At 40.4% G+C, this 20,677-nt stretch overlaps 1 protein-coding gene across 2 annotated transcripts; it reads left to right on the top strand.

Annotated features, from left to right (window-relative positions):
• Positions 1-448: 448 nt before the first annotated feature.
• On the top strand, positions 449-20,263 carry PCF11 (PCF11, cleavage and polyadenylation factor subunit). Of its 2 annotated transcripts, none has more exons than XM_026034916.1 (16): positions 449-672; positions 5,299-5,424; positions 7,809-7,997; positions 8,389-8,580; positions 9,436-10,538; positions 10,796-10,985; positions 11,078-11,720; positions 11,806-13,247; positions 14,514-14,601; positions 15,294-15,410; positions 15,954-16,059; positions 16,499-16,682; positions 17,058-17,213; positions 18,311-18,403; positions 18,900-18,935; positions 19,562-20,263. In XM_026034916.1, the coding sequence occupies exons 1-16, from the start codon at positions 484-486 to the stop codon at positions 19,775-19,777; spliced, it is 5,070 nt and encodes a 1,689-aa protein (XP_025890701.1). In that variant the 5' UTR covers positions 449-483; the 3' UTR covers positions 19,778-20,263. The 2 variants fall into 2 exon arrangements, with proteins under 2 accessions (XP_025890701.1, XP_025890700.1); XM_026034915.1 differs by having other exon boundaries at positions 15,951-16,059.
• The last annotated feature ends 414 nt before the right edge of the window (positions 20,264-20,677 follow it).

The following is a 20,677-nucleotide window of genomic DNA, read 5'->3' as shown; positions in this document are numbered from 1 at the left end:
GCAGCCAATGTCAAGTCAGAGCGCGGGTGCCTTCCGCGCGGGAGCCAATCGGGAGGCACGAAGGAGCGGCCGCCGCCCGTCAGCGGCCGCGGTGGCGATGGGTGGGCCAATCACAGCGTGAGCCGAGGCGGCGCGGGCCAATCAGCGCGCAGTAAGGGAACAAAAGGGGCTTTCCAAGCCGCCGGCCCCTTTCCTTAGAACAATTTCACATGACGCAACGGTTGGAGGAAGAGGCTCGCGAGCCGTAGCCGCCGCCGCCATTTTGTGAGCGTTGAGACTGGGCCGGCGGCGGCTGAAGGAGCAGCAGCGGCGGCGGCGCCGCCACCCGTAGCGGGAGCCGCGGCGCGGAGGATGCGGTAGAGGAGCCCAGCGGCAGCGGCGGGGGGGCGGCATCGCTCGGCGGCGGCGGCAGCGGCGGGGGAGCGCGGGGCGGGGGCTCTCGGTCGGGGGTCGGGTCCCGGTGCGGGCCCCGGTCGGAGGAGCATGTCGGCCCCGGAGAGCAGCGCTGGTAGCAGCGAGGCCCGGGAGGACGCGTGCCGCGATTACCAGTCGTCGCTGGAGGACCTGACGTTCAACAGCAAGCCGCACATCAACATGCTGACCATCCTGGCCGAGGAGAACTTGCCCTTCGCCAAGGACATCGTCTCCCTGATCGAGGCGCAAATCGCCAAGGTTTTTATATTCCACCGACTACTACTCCTACCTATACTGCCGGGGGGGGACAGGCCGGGGCAGCGGGTCAGGGCGGCCCCGGGGGCTCGGGCCTGCGGAGGGGCGCGGGCGGAGCCGGGCTGGGGCTGAGCGGGAGGAGGGCAGCGAGGGGGCAGGGGAGAGCGAGCGAGGCGAGGGCCCGGGCGGCGGGGAGCGGAGCGAGGCGGAGAGCCCGGGGGAGGGCCGGAGCCAGGGCCGCGAGGAGCCCGGGGGCAGCCGCGCTCGGGAGGCAGCGTAGCCAGGGGCGAGCGGCTGCCCGGCCGAGCTGGAGGGCGCCCGGGCGGCGGGGGAGAGGGCTCAGGGGAAGCAGCAGGGGGGAAAGGAGCCCCAAGTGGGGTCGGGGGGCGCCTCCTTTACCCACTAAGCTCCTTCGTCTCCCTCCACCACCCCTCTACCCCCCCATAGGGAGCAGGGGACTCGAGGGAGGGGACGAGCCCCCAGGCCACCCTGCCCCACAGGACGGGGGTGCACCTAGTAGGGCTGCGCTTGGGACTAGCCCCCAGCAGAGGCGCCGGCAGGGCAGCGTGGCCCGGCCTTTGAGGGCCGGGTAAATAAGCAGACACAACATGGCGGCCCGGCGGTGACTGGGCAGCAGCACCTCGCCCTTGGAGCTGGGCTTTCCCCCGCACGGAGCCAGTTTTCAGTGTCTCTCACCCCGTGTCTAAGCATTTAGCAATCCCTACAGCAGGACGAGTATTGCGACCATTAGGGAGGCCGACTGGGAAGAGCGATTTCTATAGATTTTTTTTCTTTTTCTGAATAGTATAAAGGGTTGAAAATAAGGTTGAGTTTATAACATGCAAAACCGACCACTTTTAAAGGCTAAATACTCTGAGTTTTAAGTATTAGTTATAATTTAGAACATAGGACTATTTTCCCGGTGCTTCCCCGAGACATTAACTGGGGGCCCCTTATCTTTCAGAAAAGTCCGTGGGCGAAAGGCGATAATTTGCTCCGGTTAGAGAAGTGTGTGTGTGTGGTGGTCATGGGGGTTGTTTTGCTCTGCCTGATTAGAGTAATTTACCTGGGCTTGGAGAAACCTGTTCGGATTTCAGGCGATCTGTGCCCTGACTAAAGCCTAGTATTGCGTGTGTGTGTGTGTGTTTATTTTGGCTAGAAAAGTTTATTGGATGAGGATGGGGACGAAGAAATTCTCTCTGCGCGTAGCAACTGCAGCAGCCTGTAGGATCCTAACATGGCGTCTGAAAGGCACATGATATAAAAAGAAGGGAAAGAGGAGGCTCCCTCTGAGCCCAACCCAGGCAGTTGCTGACATCAGTCAGCCAGCAGGGACGGGGGTTTATGGCACCTTTTTAGCAGGAGATTTTTACGTGGAAAGGGCGACTCTTGCATTTCCCCCCTAATTCCTGCTAGTCACCCCTCCCCCGTTGTTTTCCCTTGCTCCCTCTGATACCAGGTGTTCAAAGGCTTTTTTCCTTTGGCTTTAAATCATGGTTTATAATGGTGAGAATTGTATTACTTAATGATGGGGAGGGAAAGATCTCTCAAGTTATTTAATTCATCTTTCTATCGATACAGGATGGCTTTTTAGTGTTCCTCAGACCTCTTCCAGCTCAGTTTTAAATGCTGCCAGTGGCCAAGTTTGGCTGTTCTTTGGGGAGGTGACCTCATAATCCAATAGATCTCACCATTATATCTCTTAAAGGGCAGTGGATGTGTATTAAATGACTTGTGATAAATACCAATGCTGTCAAATTTATTCATTTTTTGGGGGTGATTTTTAGAGCCTGCCCTGAAGTGTGTCTTTTAAAGATGTTTTAAATCCTGTATCAATGGTCAGTTTTGCATAGTTACTGTTTGTGACTATGGTTATATGAGGGAAGTTTTTAGTTATTCCTGGGAAAGTGATCTCCTTTACTAAGCCACTTTTAAAAAGTGTTGCCTGGAGACAGTTTGTTTAGTGTAAAACTGAGTGGTCTGCTTTACAATTTAATAAATGGTTATGAAATGTGTGACTGGTATTATAAAATTTGTAAATAAAAAGTGTGAAATATGTATTTGTCTTTTTATTTACCATTGTATAGTGCAGAATCTGTTTCCAAGACCCATTTATTTACGTTATTTTTGAAATTTTTTTTTTCACGAGTTTGACTTGGGGATCAGTTACTGAATATGATTAAGGTTGAAATCCTTTAGGAAACTAATAAAGAGCCACACATTTCCAACAGTAGTTTTCATACGTTATTTGAAAGAACAGTGGGAATTCTGTAATGAAGTCCTTAATATCATGCTGCTAAGCTCAAGAGATAGTGTTCTGTGTTCTGGTGATTACGCTGAGCCTCCCTGCTTCTTGGCTAGTGTCATGCGGGCGTCTGTCTTGTTAGGGGGGTAGTAGAGAGAGGGAGACTACCTGAAACTAAAATACATGGAAATCTGGGATTCCTTTCCRTGGTTAATGGAATATGTGCTAGATACTCTGACATAATAAACATTTCCAGAAGTGAAGACTTAAATATTCCAGCCGTATTTAAGTCCTGGGTCTTAAAATGTAACACCTGAGTRATTTATATGTGAAGTGGGATTTTCTGCTAAACTTACAATTCTATGCGTCATTTTGCAGTAGGCTTCCTTAACCAAATTGCAGTGCTTCCATGTGTGATTGATTACTTCTAACAGCCTGATGTATAATGAAGGTGATGGTTGAACTTCATACTGCGCCCTTGCTGCTAAATGTTTTCCCCAGCATCTCTTAAGTTTAGYTGAGTACAGTGAACTATTTCTGTTCGTTGAAATGGAAGAACATAAAATATTGTGTCAGTAGCATAAGTGCTGGTGAGACAGCTGCGTGTTTCACTGAAAGCTGACTTTGAAAGTCAGTAGCTGTGCGCTTGCCGTGTCACTTTCTAAAAAAATGGAAGACATTCAGAGCAACTTAACAATAATGTCTTTAATGTCCCATTGWGCAGACTGTATTAAAAATAGCCGATATTTATAGTCATTATTTAGTAGTTTTAGACCCACAGTCTTTGTKTTTGGAGGCTACAGAGTTGTTTATTCTAACACCATTGCGTATTTKCAGTGTTTGCCATTGAGATTAGGCAATATAACTGCTTTAAAGCATGTGTCTAATGTGCTGCAACTAGTTTCAGCTGTCTTAAGGTGCAGTTTTTTCTCTCTTAGTGTATGAACATGCATCAGCCGCCTGTTCTTACTTGTGATGTGCCCAAAGGCAGTACCCCCCCCCCCCCCCCAAATTAACAAGAAGTTTTTAGTCCTCTTCAGAATTAAGTTTCAGGTCATGGTAATATAATGTAATTAATTTAAGCTATTGTAAATGAAAACACATTTAAAGTTGAGAAACCACTGTGATTTACCCATATAAAAATACTCTTGACTCAGCGCCACTGTATAAGCCACCTTAATTAGGAAGGAGTTAAATACAAAACTGTAAAGCAAGAGCACTTCCACACACCTGGCTGGGCAGTGGGGTTGTGAAGTAAGGTGTTATTAATGAAGTTCCTAGCTTGTCCTGTTAAAATGAGCAGTGAGTTGAGTTATTCTGGTTTTCTCCTGAGTTTACCAGATTGTGAATGGGACTTAAAGGGGATCACGGTCAACACTCAGCTTGTAGTGTTGTCTTTTCTGCTCTCCACTTCAACAAGTCTGTATACTTGCTGGTGCCTTCTGGAACTTGGATGTGCCAGTGGTGGGCATTAAAATCACTTTGCTGTGGGCCAGTGGTGCTTCGTGTGCACTAGAAGTTGCACTGAGCAGTCCAGTGTCACCACACTCTCATCGCACAAACTTGGTGCTGAAGTTTTTTTTAAAAAAGAAAAAAAAAGCAAACCTCCTCTTGTAACAAAGGTGTGTCCAGAGTATGAAGACTYCTTCCCTGAAAGTTGTGGTTGCAGTTTGAGCTCATCTGTCCACTCTATGACTGAGTTTTGTTTGGATGTAGAACCTTGAACTGAGCWTTTTGCATCATGAAATTGACTGTCAATATCTGCAAGTGCCAAGAAAAAGGGACTCCTTGCTCCATTTCTTCGGATTACAATGAAATAACTGTGACTATTCTGCATGCAGTTGTCAAAAAGGACTGTAACACTCAGTGCAAAGCCTGCGGAAGTTTGCTAGTTTGGGCTCTTTGCCAGAAGTCTGAATTTTACGTGAAATCCAGAAAAACTATTCAAGATTTGAATTACAAACAACTTCTCAAAGTTCCTTTGATTGCTAACAATGGTTTCCTGCTAACTTAAAATTACTTTCTCAATGGGTTTTGAAAGTTTACACTCAGTACACTAGCAGCAATACTGTCCTGTGGGCTTCTTTTTTTTTCTTTTTTCTTTTTTTTTTCCCCCAGAGGTTTCATATGGAAACAGAATAAGATGTTACTACTTTTTTTTTTTTTTTTTTTGTGGTAGACACACTGCCTGGTACTTTGAACAGCATATTGATTTTCCAGTTTAAGTTTTGTTTAAAAAAAAAAATCCCAAGCAAATCCCTTGGTGTATATAGTGGCAACCAAAAGAGAGGTCTGTATTTCTGGGTTTGGTAATCCCTTTATTTAAAAAGCTTAAAGTATATTTTTGTTGTACTAAACTTCTCAGTTTCTTTTTATTACTCCAGGCTCCTGCATCAGAGAAGCTCCCAGTTATGTACCTTATGGATTCCATTGTCAAGAATGTGGGAAAAGAATATCTTACTGCATTTACTAAAAACCTAGTTGCAACATTTATTTGTGTATTTGAAAAGGTATATACACTTTCAGCAAAGTTCTGTATTCTAAGCAAAGTTTGTTCCTGGTAAAATAAATACGTGTTTTTGGTTCTGGGTTTTCTTGGGTGGTGAGTTATCAGAGTTGATTGTCTTTCTTCATTCTTAGTACTGTTACATGTAACATGAAAGGATGTTTGTGCTCTTGTCAAGCATGTAAGCTCAGTGTTAGCTGAAAGCTGTAAAGTCGCATTAAGTTCATAAGCTTCTTGAGTCTTTTTCCATGCAAGATTTAATAATTTTTTATCAATAATTGCTTGCCTGGAAGGATTTCTTCTAACGTATGGGCTGATTAGTTATGAGTTACTGCTTTATTTTTAAGATAACTAATAGATTTTATGCCAAGACTATGCTGAGACTCATTTTTTTCGAGTATTTCTCAGCACTTGTCTGTCGTGTAGTTAATTAGGTTAGTTTAATTTATTTGTTAGGTGACAAAATGAGTGTTTCTACAGTGAAGACTGAAAATCGCTGACACCTGATAACTGTTCTGGTGGTCTGTGATTAAAAAAGTCCTAGAGAGAAAAGGCTTTTTGGATGTATTGCTGTGTCGTTTTACAAATACCTGTTTAATATATCAATGAATGTTGACAACTGCTGCCAGACTTTTCCATTCTTTYTTTTCTTAGTTGTTGTTCTTAATGTTTAAACCCAGCGAACTAATTGTGACTCCTTGCCTGTAAGCAAGGCAGATCGAAGTCCAGTTTTTGAAAGGCTGGACTTGAATGGGTTTAAGTTGGATCAAAAATGAAGTTTAAATTCTGTGATTCCTTAAATGCCATGGTAAGAAGGTGGCATCTCATGAATGAGAGGATTTTTTGCATGTTTATCTGTCTCCACATTATTGGTGAGGATCTGAGAACTCAGTATTCCTTATATGGTTTTCAGATGTGAAATGGGTGACTAACTAGGGAATACATCGTAATAATGAACACTGAATTTAAACTCTTGTGTTAAAATAGGCAGATAAGTAGAAATTCTGCTTGATTATTTTTCAGTATTATATGGTCACTGTTCATTCAGAGTTGCATTTAACTGTCTTGCAGCTGAAGTCCTGAATGGTCATTTCTTTGAATTTTGTAGRATAACTATCTACTAAGCTATTGGAGTGGTTTATTTATGCTTATTTAACATATATATACAAAGTAGCAGTTCTGATAGCTTAGTTGATGGTGGTGCAAGGCACAGGTTGAGTTCCACGGTTCACRTTGTTACATATTTTGCTTTATCAGTAAATGTCACAAAGGTATCTTTAAACATTTGGTCTCATACTTCTGCCCAGTCATTTCAGCAGCTTTTGTGGTGAGCTTCATATCTTTTTGTTAAACCTTAGAACACCCTTCAGGATAGCAGTGTTTTTGGTGATTTTATCCAAGTATTTAGAGAAAAAAAGGTGATTTTTTTTTCAAAATTGTTGCCTGTCTTGTTGTAGTACCTTAAGAAACAAAAACAGCAAAAGGCTTTTAACAGCCTCTAATGACTAATGTAGCATATTGACAGTAGGGAAGCTACATATTTTGTGTGCCTTTTTTTTTTTTTTTTTTTAAAACAGCAAAAGGCTTTTAACAGCCTCTAATGACTAATGTAGCATATTGACAGTAGGGAAGCTACATATTTTGTGTGCCTTTTTTTTTTTTTTTTTTAGCTACTTGGGTTATCAAGTGAATTAGAAATTTATTGTAAAGCAAAATACAACTTTTATAGTATAATTCAAATTAATAGTTAATGAAAATATGACATAGATGCAAGACYTACAAGGGCACTTTGTTGTGAATATGAACATTCATAGTTCACAGGCAGGTGTAATTTTGCAGTTGAACTGCAATTTACCTGGTTTAATTTTACCTAGTTTCCCTTTTTGTTGCTGTATTTACTGGGGAAAAAAAAAGTTGTTCAGTGACTGAACAGGCGATCAGCATACTCTGATTTTGTTCTGTGGTATCATTCTTCTCTGCTTTGCTGGTGATTGTTACATCCCATTTAGCACAGGCACTTGACTTCCCTGCTGTCCTAAAAGCTGTTGCCTTCCAGTATTTTTGTTACTTCTTTTTTCACAGAAAATGGGCAAGTAAAATGAGAATTTGGGTAATGGAAAAGTTCAAAGAAAATTCTGATAGAGAATGGTAATATACAATAAAACTCTTAAGTGGCCTGAAACAACAACTCCACCCTGAAGCTTCTGTTATTCTCTTGGTATAGGTGTATGAAGCATATCTGCACTGTTTATAAATTCTGCATTCTTGATTGTATTAAAATCAAACCAGTGATATAAATATAAAATAACTGGAATAAGTTTTACAGAAAAGTGTAATAAGTTGTTTTATATTAACTTAACAAGCCATAGAATTGTTTTATTGTTTTAGGTGGATGAAAATACTAGGAAAAGTTTATTTAAATTACGCTCCACATGGGATGATATTTTTCCTTTGAAGAAACTATATGCCCTTGATGTCAGAGTCAACTCATTAGATCCTGCTTGGCCAATTAAACCTCTGCCCCCAAATGTGAATACTTCTAGCATCCATGTGAATCCTAAGTTTTTAAATAAATCGGTAAGTTTTCATGCCTAATGTAAGAGCAGATGGTACTAGTTGTTTTCATTGCTTGTGTATTGCTTTTTGACAAGTATATTAAGAAAGAAGTTTCTGACCTTAATAGATGGGTGAGGTGAGTTTCTGAACTTAGGATATGTGCTGGAATTGTTTTTTTAATTTCAAAATTGTATTTTAAGTTTTTGAGCATTGGTAATTTTATAGTAAATGATGTGCTGTAACTTTAACAGTGGAGCAAAAGTTTTTAAATATTTTAGTTATATTTTGCATTTAAAATGCAATGTGTAACTTCATTGCACACTAAATCCCGCTACTGCATTGTGAAGCAGTGAAAAGAGATTAAGTTACTTGATTCCATCAAGACTTAAATGTAACTTTGTTTTGTTTTTAGCCAGAGGAATCTACTCCACCTACCTCTGCTGTCACTTCTGGTGCCTCAACTCCTCCAGCTGTTCCTGAAATACAGAAGAACTTGACACAAGAGCAATTGATAAGGCAACAATTGCTTGCAAAACAAAAACAGTTGCTAGAACTTCAGCAGAAAAAATTAGAGTTGGAGCTGGAGCAGACTAAAGCACAGTTGGTGAGTAGGGTAGCTTATGGGCCTTTCATAGCTGTTTAACTTTTTACTTTTAATAGTACTTTAGTTATACTGCTAACTGCAGTAAGTTACTTTTTTCCCTTAATTCTACACAAATGTGGTTATATTAGAATTAGAGCAGTGCAAGTTGATCTGGGGACCTAAAATTAATGTTAATAAAAACTGAATAAAAGTGAAACTCTTGGCTTATTTGTTTGTTTAACCTACGCTCTCCAAAGTGATGTCAGCTGAAGATCCTGATCTTCCACCTCTTCTCATGGCTCRCAGCAAGCCAGGATTTTCCAGTTAACTTGGTTCTGGTTTTTCTGAGAGAGGCTAATGTTTCTCCAGAAAGAGGAGCCTGGGTGCTTGGAACTATAAAATCAGTTTCCTTATTAGGTCATATTTGTTAAATCTGAAGGTGGCACTAAGCAGTGTTGTTTCATGTTTGGAGTAGAAAGTCTTCTTACATTGATAGTTGTAAAGACATCTTGATGGTGTAAAAACATGAAACTAAAATACCTTGAAAGTCTAGAAATAAGAAAAATATCACATATGCATTAGCTTACTTGCCTTGAGCATGTGGAGTAAATTAATACCTTTAATGTTGTAGTGCAAACATATACTTAAGTCATATTTTGTAGTTTCATTTCTGTTCGAACTTTATCTTTTGTAGTGGTACTGCATTAATCAAAATCAGTAATTAGCAGATAACCTAAACAGTTCAATCTGAGTGTGTCTCTTGAGACATTTATAGATTGGGCTACAAGTCACAGAATATGAACATCACTGGACAGGAGTTACTAGGTAGTTTAATCCTTTTTTTTCTCTCCCTCCTTCTCTCCCCCTTTCTTTCAGGCTGTTTCTCTTAGCGTTCAACAAGGATCACCTACTATAGCCTCAGTCCCAACACCTTCCAAGCAACATGTGTCTCCGACACCTCATATGGCAGTTAAATCTCCTCATCAGACTCCTGTGCAACCTGAGAAAAACAAGCCGTCCCCGAGCCCTCCACTGCATGACGTCAAAATAGTAAACAGGGATCCTCGACTTAACAGGATGGCTCAACATTCTTCTCATGGTAAAGATCAGTCTCATAGGAAGGAATTTCCAACAAATGCAACCAGTCAATCGGATAGCAAGGCAAGCAAAACAGCTCAGGCTGAAAAACAGAGCTCAAAGCAAGAAAAACTGAAAGCAAGTGAAAAAACACCCAAGAAAGAGCTTGATCCATCAGAAGTAAAATCTAAATCACCATCACCTTTGAAAAATAAGCTGCCCAGTACTAAAGATAGTAAAAGCCAGGAATGCGAAAGCACAAAAGTATCTGAAATCAGTAAACGTGACCCGAGATTGAAAAAACATCTTCAAGAAAAGACAGAGGGCAAAGAGGACGAGGTGAAAGAGAAGAAGAAAAGTACAGAGAAAAAGGAAAAAGAAGACCATAAGACAGGTGAACACAGACCAGCAGGCAGCAGAAATAAAGTAATTAATGGTGTTGTTCAGAAACAAGATACAGCTACAGAGGAGTCAGAAAAGCAGGGTGGAAAACAGGGGAGATCGAGCAATAGAAAACGCTCACGATCACGTTCTCCTAAGTCACGGTCACCGTCTACACATTCTCCAAAAAGAAGAGATAGGAGATCACCCAAAAGAAGACTTAGGAGTTTATCTCCCACTTCAACTCCCAAAATTGGAAAGATACGTCAGATTGGCCCTAAGCAGTCTCATGTTGAAGAAGGTGCACAAACAGCAAGAGATGAAAGAAATTCTAATAAACGCAACGTSAAACAAGAGGTGCGAGATCCAAGGAGAGTGAAAAAAACTCAAGAAGACAGGCCCCAAGAAGCAGCCAGCCAGCATTCTACAAAAGCCTCTCCTGATCCAAAGGAGAATGCAGAAAACTGGCAGGGATCCAAATCAGGCAAGAGGTGGAAATCTGGTTGGGAAGAGAATAAAAAGTAAGTTACCATCTTTTGAACAATTTCTACCTGAAGTCAGTGGAAATTTTCCTGCTGACTTCAGTATGCTCAGGTTTGGGAGGCAATGTTTGGATGGTCAAACCTGGATATTCAGATTATTAACTTTTAGTAGTGGATATGGAAATGCTGTGTACTTAAATTTTGATAGATTGTGATGTTCTGTCATGGTCAGTTTTAATTGGAATGTAAGAATATGTCCAAAATGAAGGCATAATTAGTGTGTTTATTGTTTCTAGCTCACAGCCGAATGAAGAACACCAAGCAGCTGGTAAATCCCCTCACCAAAGACACCGGGAAAATTGGTCAGCTAGTAAAGGAATTTTATCACCCCGAGCACCGAAGCAGCAGCACCGGTTAAGTGTGGATGCCAATTTACAGATTCCCAAAGAGTTGACATGTGCGAGCAAGAGAGAATTACTTAAGAAGGTCATACTAATTAATTTATATGTGTAGAAGTGTCCTGGATATAGTCGTGTTTTTCTTGTTTAGAAGTCTAAACTTCTGTTTTACTATTACAGGCAAATGAACGCTTAACATCTGGTGAAATAACGCAAGATGAGTTCCTCGTGGTAGCTCACCAGATCCGACAGCTGTTCCAGTATCAGGAAGGAAAGCACAGATGCAACGTGTGGGATAGTCCTACAGAAGAAAAATGTGGTTTGAAAAAGAAACCTCTTCTGTCTGATGCAGAATTAACATATTATGAACACAAAGCAAAATTGAAAAGAACACAAGTGCAACCTTCCTTGTCAAGACTTGATCTGTTAGATCCTGATGATATTTTAGATTATCATTTACCTGATGCTTTGCTTTCTGGAATAGATTGTGAACAAGCTAAAGCAAAGCGTGGCGTGCAGTTTGACAGAAAAGAACCTTTTGGAGAAAGACCCAGACGACATTCTCCTGTAAGTGGCAGTAACAGAGCTTTCCCTGATAGTCTTTCACCACTTGAGGGTCGACGAAGGCTTGAGGAACAAAATGCTACTAAAGGAGCAAGAGGTTCTAAAAATTTTGATCCTTACGACAGCTGGGGAGAATCAGAGGAGTTTAGAGAAGCTCTCAGGCAACAGGGGAAAAGCACACCAGAGTTCCAGAAAATAGATGGTGATGCAATCTGCAGATTTGATAATCGTGAAGAAAGACAGCTTCTTGGCCAAGCTGGTATGTATTTTTGCATTATTTTAGTGTTGTTAATTAATTGGCAACATTTCAGTAAGTGGTTATGTTTTTTTGTGTGTGTGTTTAGGTGTTCGAGAAGAACCAAGGTCCCCATTCAGTGAACGTTTCAAGAGAGCGAGATATGAAGATCCGGAGTCTCCAGGATCAAGATTTGGAGGCATTGAAGTAAAGCAGAGAATAAGTGCACTGATGGAAGACAGACCTCTCTTTGATGGCTCACCTAGACCACCTTCTGCGAGGGTTGGCGTAGATGGACCAGGAAGTCCTTTTGTTGATGGTCCTGCTGCTGGTTCAACTTCTAGAATTGACGGGCCACCTGGACAGGCTGCTCTGAGATTTGAGGGGCCTCTGGTAGGGGGAGGTGCCTCTCAATTTGATGGACCATTGGCAGCAGCAGGGGCTGCTGGAGCCCTAAGATTTGAAGGGCCACCAGGGCAGCTGGCTGGTGCCCTCAGGTTTGAAGGACCCCCAGGTCAGGTTGGTGGAGGAGGTCCCCTGAGATTTGAGGGCCCCCTTGGGCAAATAGGTGGCCCATTGCGTTTTGAGGGGCCAGCAGGACAGCCTGTAGGTGGTCCTAGATTTGAAGGACCGGGAGTTGGCCTCAGGTTTGAAGGACCCCGTGGTCAACTTTCAGGTGGCCTCAGGTTTGAGGGACCTCATGGTCAACCTCTGGGGCCTCGAGGTCAACCAGGGGGTGCTCTCAGGTTTGAGGGACCCCATGGTCAGCCCTTGGGGCCTCATGGTCAACCAGGGGGCGGTCTCAGGCCCTTCGATGGGCCACACTTACAACCACTGGGGCCTCATGGTCAACCCGGAGGTGGCCTTAGGTTTGAGGGGCATGTGGGGCCACACGGGCCATCAGGTGCTGGACTTAGATTTGAGGGGCCTCATGGACCGTCAGGTGCTGGACTCAGGTTGGAAGGACCCGGTGTGGGTCCCAGGTTAATTGATGGACCAGCACACCAGGGAGGGGCTGGTCTCAGATTTGAAGGTCCTCTGGGTCGAACTGGTCCAAGATTTGATGGCTTTGATGGTCAACCTGGCCAGCTCGCTCTCCTGCAAAGATTTGATGGAATTCATGGACAGCCTGGCCCAAGATTTGAAAGGGCACCTGGCCAGCAGGGACAGCCACGATTTGACACAGCCATACCTCAGAGATTTGACGGTCCTCACCAGCAACCCTCAAGGTTTGACTTGCCCCTTGGACTGCAAGGTGCACGTTTTGAAAATGTAGCTAACCATCCTGCCTCAAGACTGGAACTGGCACCCTATGGACAAGGTGGCCCGTTYGGTGAACATCCCGGCCAGGGCTACAATGGACCATCCCATGGATTGCAATTCCAGAGACCTGAATTATTTGATGGTTCTCCAGGACCAAATTTCAATGGGCCAGCTGGCCCAGGAGCACAGAATTTCCCCTTGAGAGCATCTGGACATTATTTTGATGAAAAAGGTCTTCAGGGTCCTCAGTATGGAAACTTCAATAGCCTGGCAGTGGGAAGCAGCCAGGTAAGAGCTGATTGTTCTAAATACAGCAGTCTGCAGTGTTTTTGTATTTTGAGATTAGTAGTTATTGTTCCTCCAAAAACAAGATAATTCTGAGAAGCAGGGAGATTAGAAGACAGTTTCAGAGTAAAATTTTTTTTTAAGTAGTTAGATTATTTAAGGAGGTTTTACTTGTTAGATTTTGGGGAAGGGGGAGAACTGGGGAAAAAAAATGGATTTTTACAGTCACCTTGTAGCTGAGAAGATAGCTTGAGCAAATGAGTTTCCATTTTCAACTCAGGAACAGAGCTGTGATGGGAAGTCTGGTATTTTCATGAAACATACTCTGTAAAGCATGGAAGCTGGTATAATTGTGCATATAGGTGGTTAATCTGTCAGATGTAGAATTACAGTGGATCAAAATAGTCATTAGCTTTTTGGAGCTGCTAGTAATGGCAGTAGATCTGTAATTTGGGGGAATTGGGCAAGATCTGGACTTTGTTGAACTCTGCTTTGTGCAGTACTTTTGTACAGTTTTGCCCAGCACAGTGCTCTTTGTACCAGAATGCTTTGAGTTGCAGTTGTCTTGCTCTTGCCTGGGCAGGGAAGTGCCCTGATCAGAAGGGGAACGTGAGGCTGAATGTCAATGAAAAGAAAGTTGTTCCTTTCCTTTGATTACAGATAGGGATTTTAGAGGGCAGTTTTTTGTTTGGGGGATAATAACTAAATCAAATACAAAGAATGAACTGAATATAAGCTAGTTGTCCTACTGACCTCTAGAGGAGTAAAAACTTAAATATTTTTAACTTTTTCATCTAAGAATGCTTTTTATTAGAAATGCATTCTAAAAATTATTCATCTGGAGTTTGCTGYATCTAGTTTGATGAAAACATTCAGTTTTCAGGATGCTTTTGGAATGGGATGTTTCAATTATTAAATAAGGAGGAATGTCTGAATAGCAGTGTTCACTGATGGWCAGTTACCGGAATCTCCACTCTGCACTCTGTTTTGGTGGAAGAGAAGAGTTTGAAAGAGAGTAATGTGTTTAAAAAGTATGATTGGAATTTGAAGGCTGGAAAAGTAGAAGAAAGAAGTGTGTTTTTTATTATTTAAATGTTAAATGTTCTCTCTTTTTTTATTTTCTGTTGGGAAGTTAGGACTAAAGAAAGGTTGTGAGCTCATTTGACCTTTGAGTATTGAACTAATATGGTACACTCCTGGAAGGAGTTTAACATATCTGAAATTTTAAATGGTATCATGCAAACAGTACATAAATATTTACTTTYACAGGTGGCTCTCATGTCCGCTCAACCAGGACCTTATGGTCCAGGTCAGCAGTATTTACCAAATCCTGGAAGCTTTGTTCAGAACCCAGCAGGTATGTACCAAAATACTGAAAAGAATTATTTTCAGTAATAAAATAATGTTTTTTATTTCTTTTGGATTCTTTTGTTTATTAGAGCCCATAAAAATAAGCATTCCATATAGTCCTGGTGTACTAGTTCTGCATGGACGAATGGAAACCTTAGCACTTAATGAGATGCTAGTTTCTGTGGTTTCTGTAGTACCTGCATTTCTCCAGGGATTTTCCTCAAACACCGGGGGCTTTCATTAGTTTTCATTAGCCATGTGGTTTTGGACATACAGCTGAGCTTAAAAAAAAATAAAATCTGGTCCGCTTTTGAGAGGGTGGGAAGGCATCAGTTTGTAGGAGTGACTTGTATTTGCCAGGCTATACAAAACACACCCGTATGTGAATGGTTAGTAATTAAAAACTTGTACAATGTCATGATTAAAAGCGGGTAATCAAGTAGATTAATCCTTATAAATATTTTAAGCATAAAATTGTAAGTGCTATATTTACTTTAAAAAAATAGAAATTTTTATACAAAGAGGCAGCATAGGTAGCACTTAAAAATACTTCAATTATGAAGGAAGCTGCTACAAGGGAAGAAAAACAGTGTGAGAAGCAGGAGGCAGAGAGAAGCGTATTGATGGAAGTTAAGTAAATTTTCAAAGTTAAYTTTTTGCCATCCTTGATGTTGATGATTTATTTCATTTTTCCCTTAGCCCTTCCACATTCATACCCTGACAACCACCTTGGCCAGCTGGATGTCAATGAGTTGTTTGCTAAACTGCTCTCAACAGGAATCCTCAAACCATCAAAAACAGATTCCACGTCAGCACGTATGTAGATCCATTACATTCCAACTACTCAGTTTATGAATAATATCTGTGCTAAATGATTTCTCACAGCTTTTTTTAAATTAAGCTCTTTTCTTTGCATGTGATGTAGTAAAATCTTAATTCTTAAAATGTATCTTGTAACTTAATTTGTACCTTTGAGCTATACAAAGCAGTGAGCYGCATCTTCGATGCTGTTCTTTGCTTTTTCTGCTTTTTTCTTGATTATAGTCAGATTGTCGTCGGATTCTGAAATAACCTCTTTCTTCAAGTGCTGAATATTAAAGCCAAAGAGTAAAGATACTGAAACACTTGTTTCCCTAAACTCAGATTGTGAAGAACTAATTGTGCTTTGTATGCCTTTTATAATGGTTAAAGATGAGACTCACTTAGCTACTATGCACTTACATTTTAACATAGATTGCTTGCATTAGTGTCTCAATAAAAGTAACTTTCAGGGATATTTAATTTCTTTATGATAATATACTGTGTTGCCATAGAATGTACATTCTCCATAAAATTGCAATTGTCTTTATTTTCTAGAAGTGAATGAAACATCAGCCCAGCCAGCTGCTGAAGAGGAGGAGGATGATCAGAATGAAGACCAGAATGTCCCAGACCTCACTAACTTTACAGTGGAAGAACTCAGACAGTGCGTACAGTAGCATGATCTTACAGTGCAGTAAGAGCAAGGACACGGTCASGATATCTCTGCAGTTAATCCAGAGCAGCTGAGAGCTTTTAGAAGATTTGAGTGTTGCTTTGTGGCTGTTACAGGAGGACCAGCCATTTTTGCTTCTGTTTTTAACCTTGTAGAATTTGAGTGAGGAAGAAGGGAAAACTAACCTGTGTGATCTGTTTGTATCCAAGATATAGGGTGTGAATTAGTCAGCAGGGTTATAAAAATTGTAGTCAGTGTTGCTTCCTTTGCTACTTCCATTGTGACTACCCTGGTGGTAGTCTGCAAAACTGACCAAATGATTTTTATTCCCCAACTATCGTGATCATTTGAAGCAACTTACTGAGGAACTTAATAAGCTTTATTTATTTATTTTAGAAAAGCTAAGACTGTTTTTTGTTTGTTTTTTTAGGCGTTACGATAGTGTTATAAACCGACTGTACACTGGAATTCAGTGTTACTCATGTGGAATGAGATTTACTACTTCACAGACAGATGTTTATGCAGATCATTTAGACTGGCATTACCGCCAAAACCGCACAGAAAAGGATGTTAGCAGGAAAGTTACACACAGGAGGTGGTACTACAGCTTAACAGTAAGTAATAGATAAATTTAAGACCAGATTCTCTGCTTCGTGTGTGTGGTGCAGAATTGCAATTGAATCGTGAGTTGCATCATCACAGGACTTCACCTTTGATAAACCCAATGCTGTTCAGATATTGCAAATAGTCAAAACACAGAAGCTGGAGAACGGATATTGAAAGATAGTGATGCTTCTGGTCATTTTTTTTTGAATATTGTAGTACTATGGAAAAAAATACACTATAATGTTGCATATGAGCATTTGAATTTTTAATGAAGGGATTCGTTACATATGCTACTTTTTGGGGTTTTTTTTGAGCTTTACTTTTTAAGTGTTATTTTGTGGCTGTCTATCCATGTCTAAGTATGAATGAAATTTTTCCACTAGGACTGGATTGAATTTGAAGAAATAGCTGATCTAGAGGAGCGTGCAAAAAGCCAGTTTTTTGAAAAAGCTCATGAAGAGGTGGTGCTGAAGACACAAGAAGCTGCAAAAGAGAAGGAGTTTCAGAGTGTTCCTGCTGGACCAGCTGGAGCAGATGAGGTATGTTCCAGCTTGCTGAATTAGCCCAGGGAGTAAGAATGATCTCATACTTTAAAGAATTTTATAGCATTCAATTCTACAGTGGGTTAGTCTGAAGTTCTGCTCTTGGAGAGAACGGCCTCTGTGCAGCCACTCCATAAATTTTAGATGTGTTTATGTAATGCTTGTTTCCCAGGGGTGGGTGCGGTATAAACAAAAGTAGTTTTAAACAAAACAAAACTAAACAAGCAATCCATCGTCCATTCCATCCTCACAACAAAGCTGGAATTGGAAATGGGTGATAATTTACTGATAATTTCCTTTTACATTTTCTTCTTCTCTCTCCAGTAGAAGGTAGGCATTAGGACAAYGTAGTATCTCAACCTTTTGACTTAAAAATAACCAGAAGATTTTATTAGATTAATTTGTATAGTCATGGAACACTGTATTGGCAGAATTTCAACTTAGTTTTATATGCTTAACCTATGTAAAACTAGCTATTAAGTCCTGAAGGCATTTGTTTTAACTTGGGGGAAGGAAATGTATGCGTGTCTTCTGCCTTTTTCTCAAAGTTGACCGTATGTCAGAGAAAGCCTTGACGACGTTCATATTCTAAACAAGAGTTACTCCTTTTTACAGAATCACAGAATGGTTAAGGTGGGAAGGGACCTCTAGAGATCATCTAGTCTAACCTTCCYGYTCAAGCAGGAACACCTAGAGCATGTAACTTGAAACTCATTGGGGTAAGAGTGCAGATAAGGCCATGAGTAAAATCAGCTGAGTCCCTGTGCTGGATTGTGTCTCCTGGCAGAAAAAAACAGCATTAGGTTGTCAATAAGTGTTTCCAGAGACYTTATAGCTGAAAGGACAAAGCTTTACTAGTCTCAAGTGACTGCAAATCCTGCTGATGGTTGTTATTGAGTCTGCAAGCTGCACTCAGCATTTTCATTAGTAACTGTTTTCTAAAGTTCCTTTTAAAATGTGGAGGCAAGGTCATGATATAGGTCAAGATATTTAAGAGCTTCATTTGATTGTCATTAGTTGCATTGTTAAAGTCATTGTGTTCAGTATATTGTTAAAATAACCCCAATATCTCTCTCTCTTTAATAACTTTTCAGAGCTGTGAAATTTGCCAAGAGCAATTTGAACAGTATTGGGATGAGGAGGAGGAGGAGTGGCATCTGAAGAATGCTATTAGAGTAGATGAAAAGGTAAACTGGTTTTATTATATGTGTTTAAGAAAAAAAAACAACCTTGCGGCGAGAAAATGGGAGGGGAAAGTGGTTTTAATTCCCAGTGGATTCTCTCGATGTTTTTGCTGGCCTCCAGATACACCAGCATCTCTGTTTTGAAATGCTTGGAATCTTCATTCCATTAGCAAAGGCGCACTAGGGTTCCCTCATGCTGCTTTGCCAAAAGAAAGATAAGTGTCTATATATATAGACGTAGATATTGGTTGTATAAATTCTAAATACATCGGCAGACAGGTAATTCTGAACACTTTCCAGGCTTTTGCGTAACTTCACCTACACGAAGACACACAAAATCCCTGTCCAGTTGGTTACATTTGACTGTTAGACKTTACCTGCTCAGACCTTTTTTTTTTTGGATGAAATATAAAGCATGTAATCAAAACTGTCCTGTTCATAAATAGCGCTTGTACTGTAAAATAAATATATGCTTAAATGTATAACAATTCTTTTTCAGATTTACCATCCATCATGTTACGAAGATTACCAAAATGTAAGTGGATTCTTTACGTTTTCTTAAGCACTCTGAGTTGGTTTTGCTTGATTTCTGCCTTTGCAGGGTGCAAATGTATTGAGAGAATGCTGCCCATTTCTGTTGCTTGTGATTACACAAAGAAATAAGGGCCTTAGGCATGGCAAGTTTGTATTACAGAATTATTTAAGATTATATATTAGATTTTTTTTGCTGTGGTGTAGTGTGTCAGTTTGTGTGTCACACAAAACTAAAGAGAAACCATGGTTTGAAAATATTTTCTGAATAATGATTGAGTAAAGCTCTCAAGTCTTAGGGGTTTGCAAAATGGAATAAATGGATCTTGATGTGTGTATGTGTGTGTTCAATTTTTAATGATTTGAGAGTTTACAATACTTCTGGGGATAGCTGGGAATGTTTTATGATAATTTAAGTGTTTCATCCCTACTTGGATGATACATTTTGAAAATAATTGTTAAGAAATTCAGTTAGAGTGAACTGGTTTTCTTAAGGTCTGGATGAAGTTGAAGTTTGAATGTTGAATGCCTGATTACCAACTTGCTGTTCATGTTTTGAAAATTACACTAAGAAGTTACAAATGGTTGTTTTAGTGGTGTATTAATGCTACAACAACTCTCATTGTGCAGACATCATCATTCGATTGCACACCATCTCCCAGCAAGACTCCTGTAGAAAATCCACTAAATATTATGTTGAACATTGTTAAACAAGAAACACAAGAATCCTGTGAGTCCCCTAAAGTCAAAGAAGAACCTGAGGACACTCCTATTAGCTGTGCAGAAGAGAGCACACCTGCATCTGCAGATATTAAAACAGAACCTGAAAAGGTTGAGTCTGTTTAAATAAACTGAGGTATGAATTTTTTTTACAGAACAGAAGAGCTGCTGTGTTGACTCTGGAACGCAAATACTTTTTATATGAAATAAAAATGTTTAGCTGAGGCAGGGCCTCAGCTACTGTTTGGTTAATAAATACATTTTTGTATTTGAATTTCTTATTGCCTGCACAGTTTCAGGTGTCATTGTGTGAAAGTTCTGTAGATGCGTGAAAATTTAATGGAATGAAATTGTATATGTAAAAATGTACAATTTTCACTTGTGGAAATGTAAATTATAAATAAAAGATATTTTTGCTATATATGGAGTGTAATGTTTATGCACACCATCAAATGAAGACAGTGTTTCTGTACTTTTTTCAGTTAAAATGGAAATAAAACAGCCTCAGTTTTAGACCTCTTGCTCAACAGGATTCAGAAAAATTAAAGCAAGTAACATCCATTATCTCATACGTGGGTTATCAAGGGAAGAAGTGATATGGGAACTTTTTCAGACAGCCAGCCTTAGATTTCTTATTTCTTATTAAATTTATTTGAAAAACTTACATATCCAGATATTAAAAATATAACCAAAAAGACAGTTCTGGGTGGAAGGGGAAAATTAACAAAGCRGAGTGCTTGATTGTGAACACAAGTGCCAACAACATTCAATTAACAAACCAGGATGCCTGGTAGTTGAGACATTTTAAATGATTTTTCTTTTCCTTTAGTCAAACACATAAGAATTTAATATAGCCAAACAAACTTTTAAGTTACAGGGGGAAATGAATGTAAGAATGCTCATTTGAAACATGGTTAACATTTTTTCTTTGTTGGTTATGACTGGACTTAGATGATAAACCAGATATCCTGAGATGTTAATATTTCTTAAATGTAATAAATAAAATGAAGCATATATTTTGAGTGT

This window comes from Nothoprocta perdicaria, unplaced genomic scaffold, assembly GCF_003342845.1.
Source record: "Nothoprocta perdicaria isolate Ctin4 unplaced genomic scaffold, notPer1 scaffold_152, whole genome shotgun sequence".
Classification (NCBI taxonomy): domain Eukaryota; kingdom Metazoa; phylum Chordata; class Aves; order Tinamiformes; family Tinamidae; genus Nothoprocta; species Nothoprocta perdicaria.
This window is presented reverse-complemented; position numbering and strand designations above follow the sequence as displayed.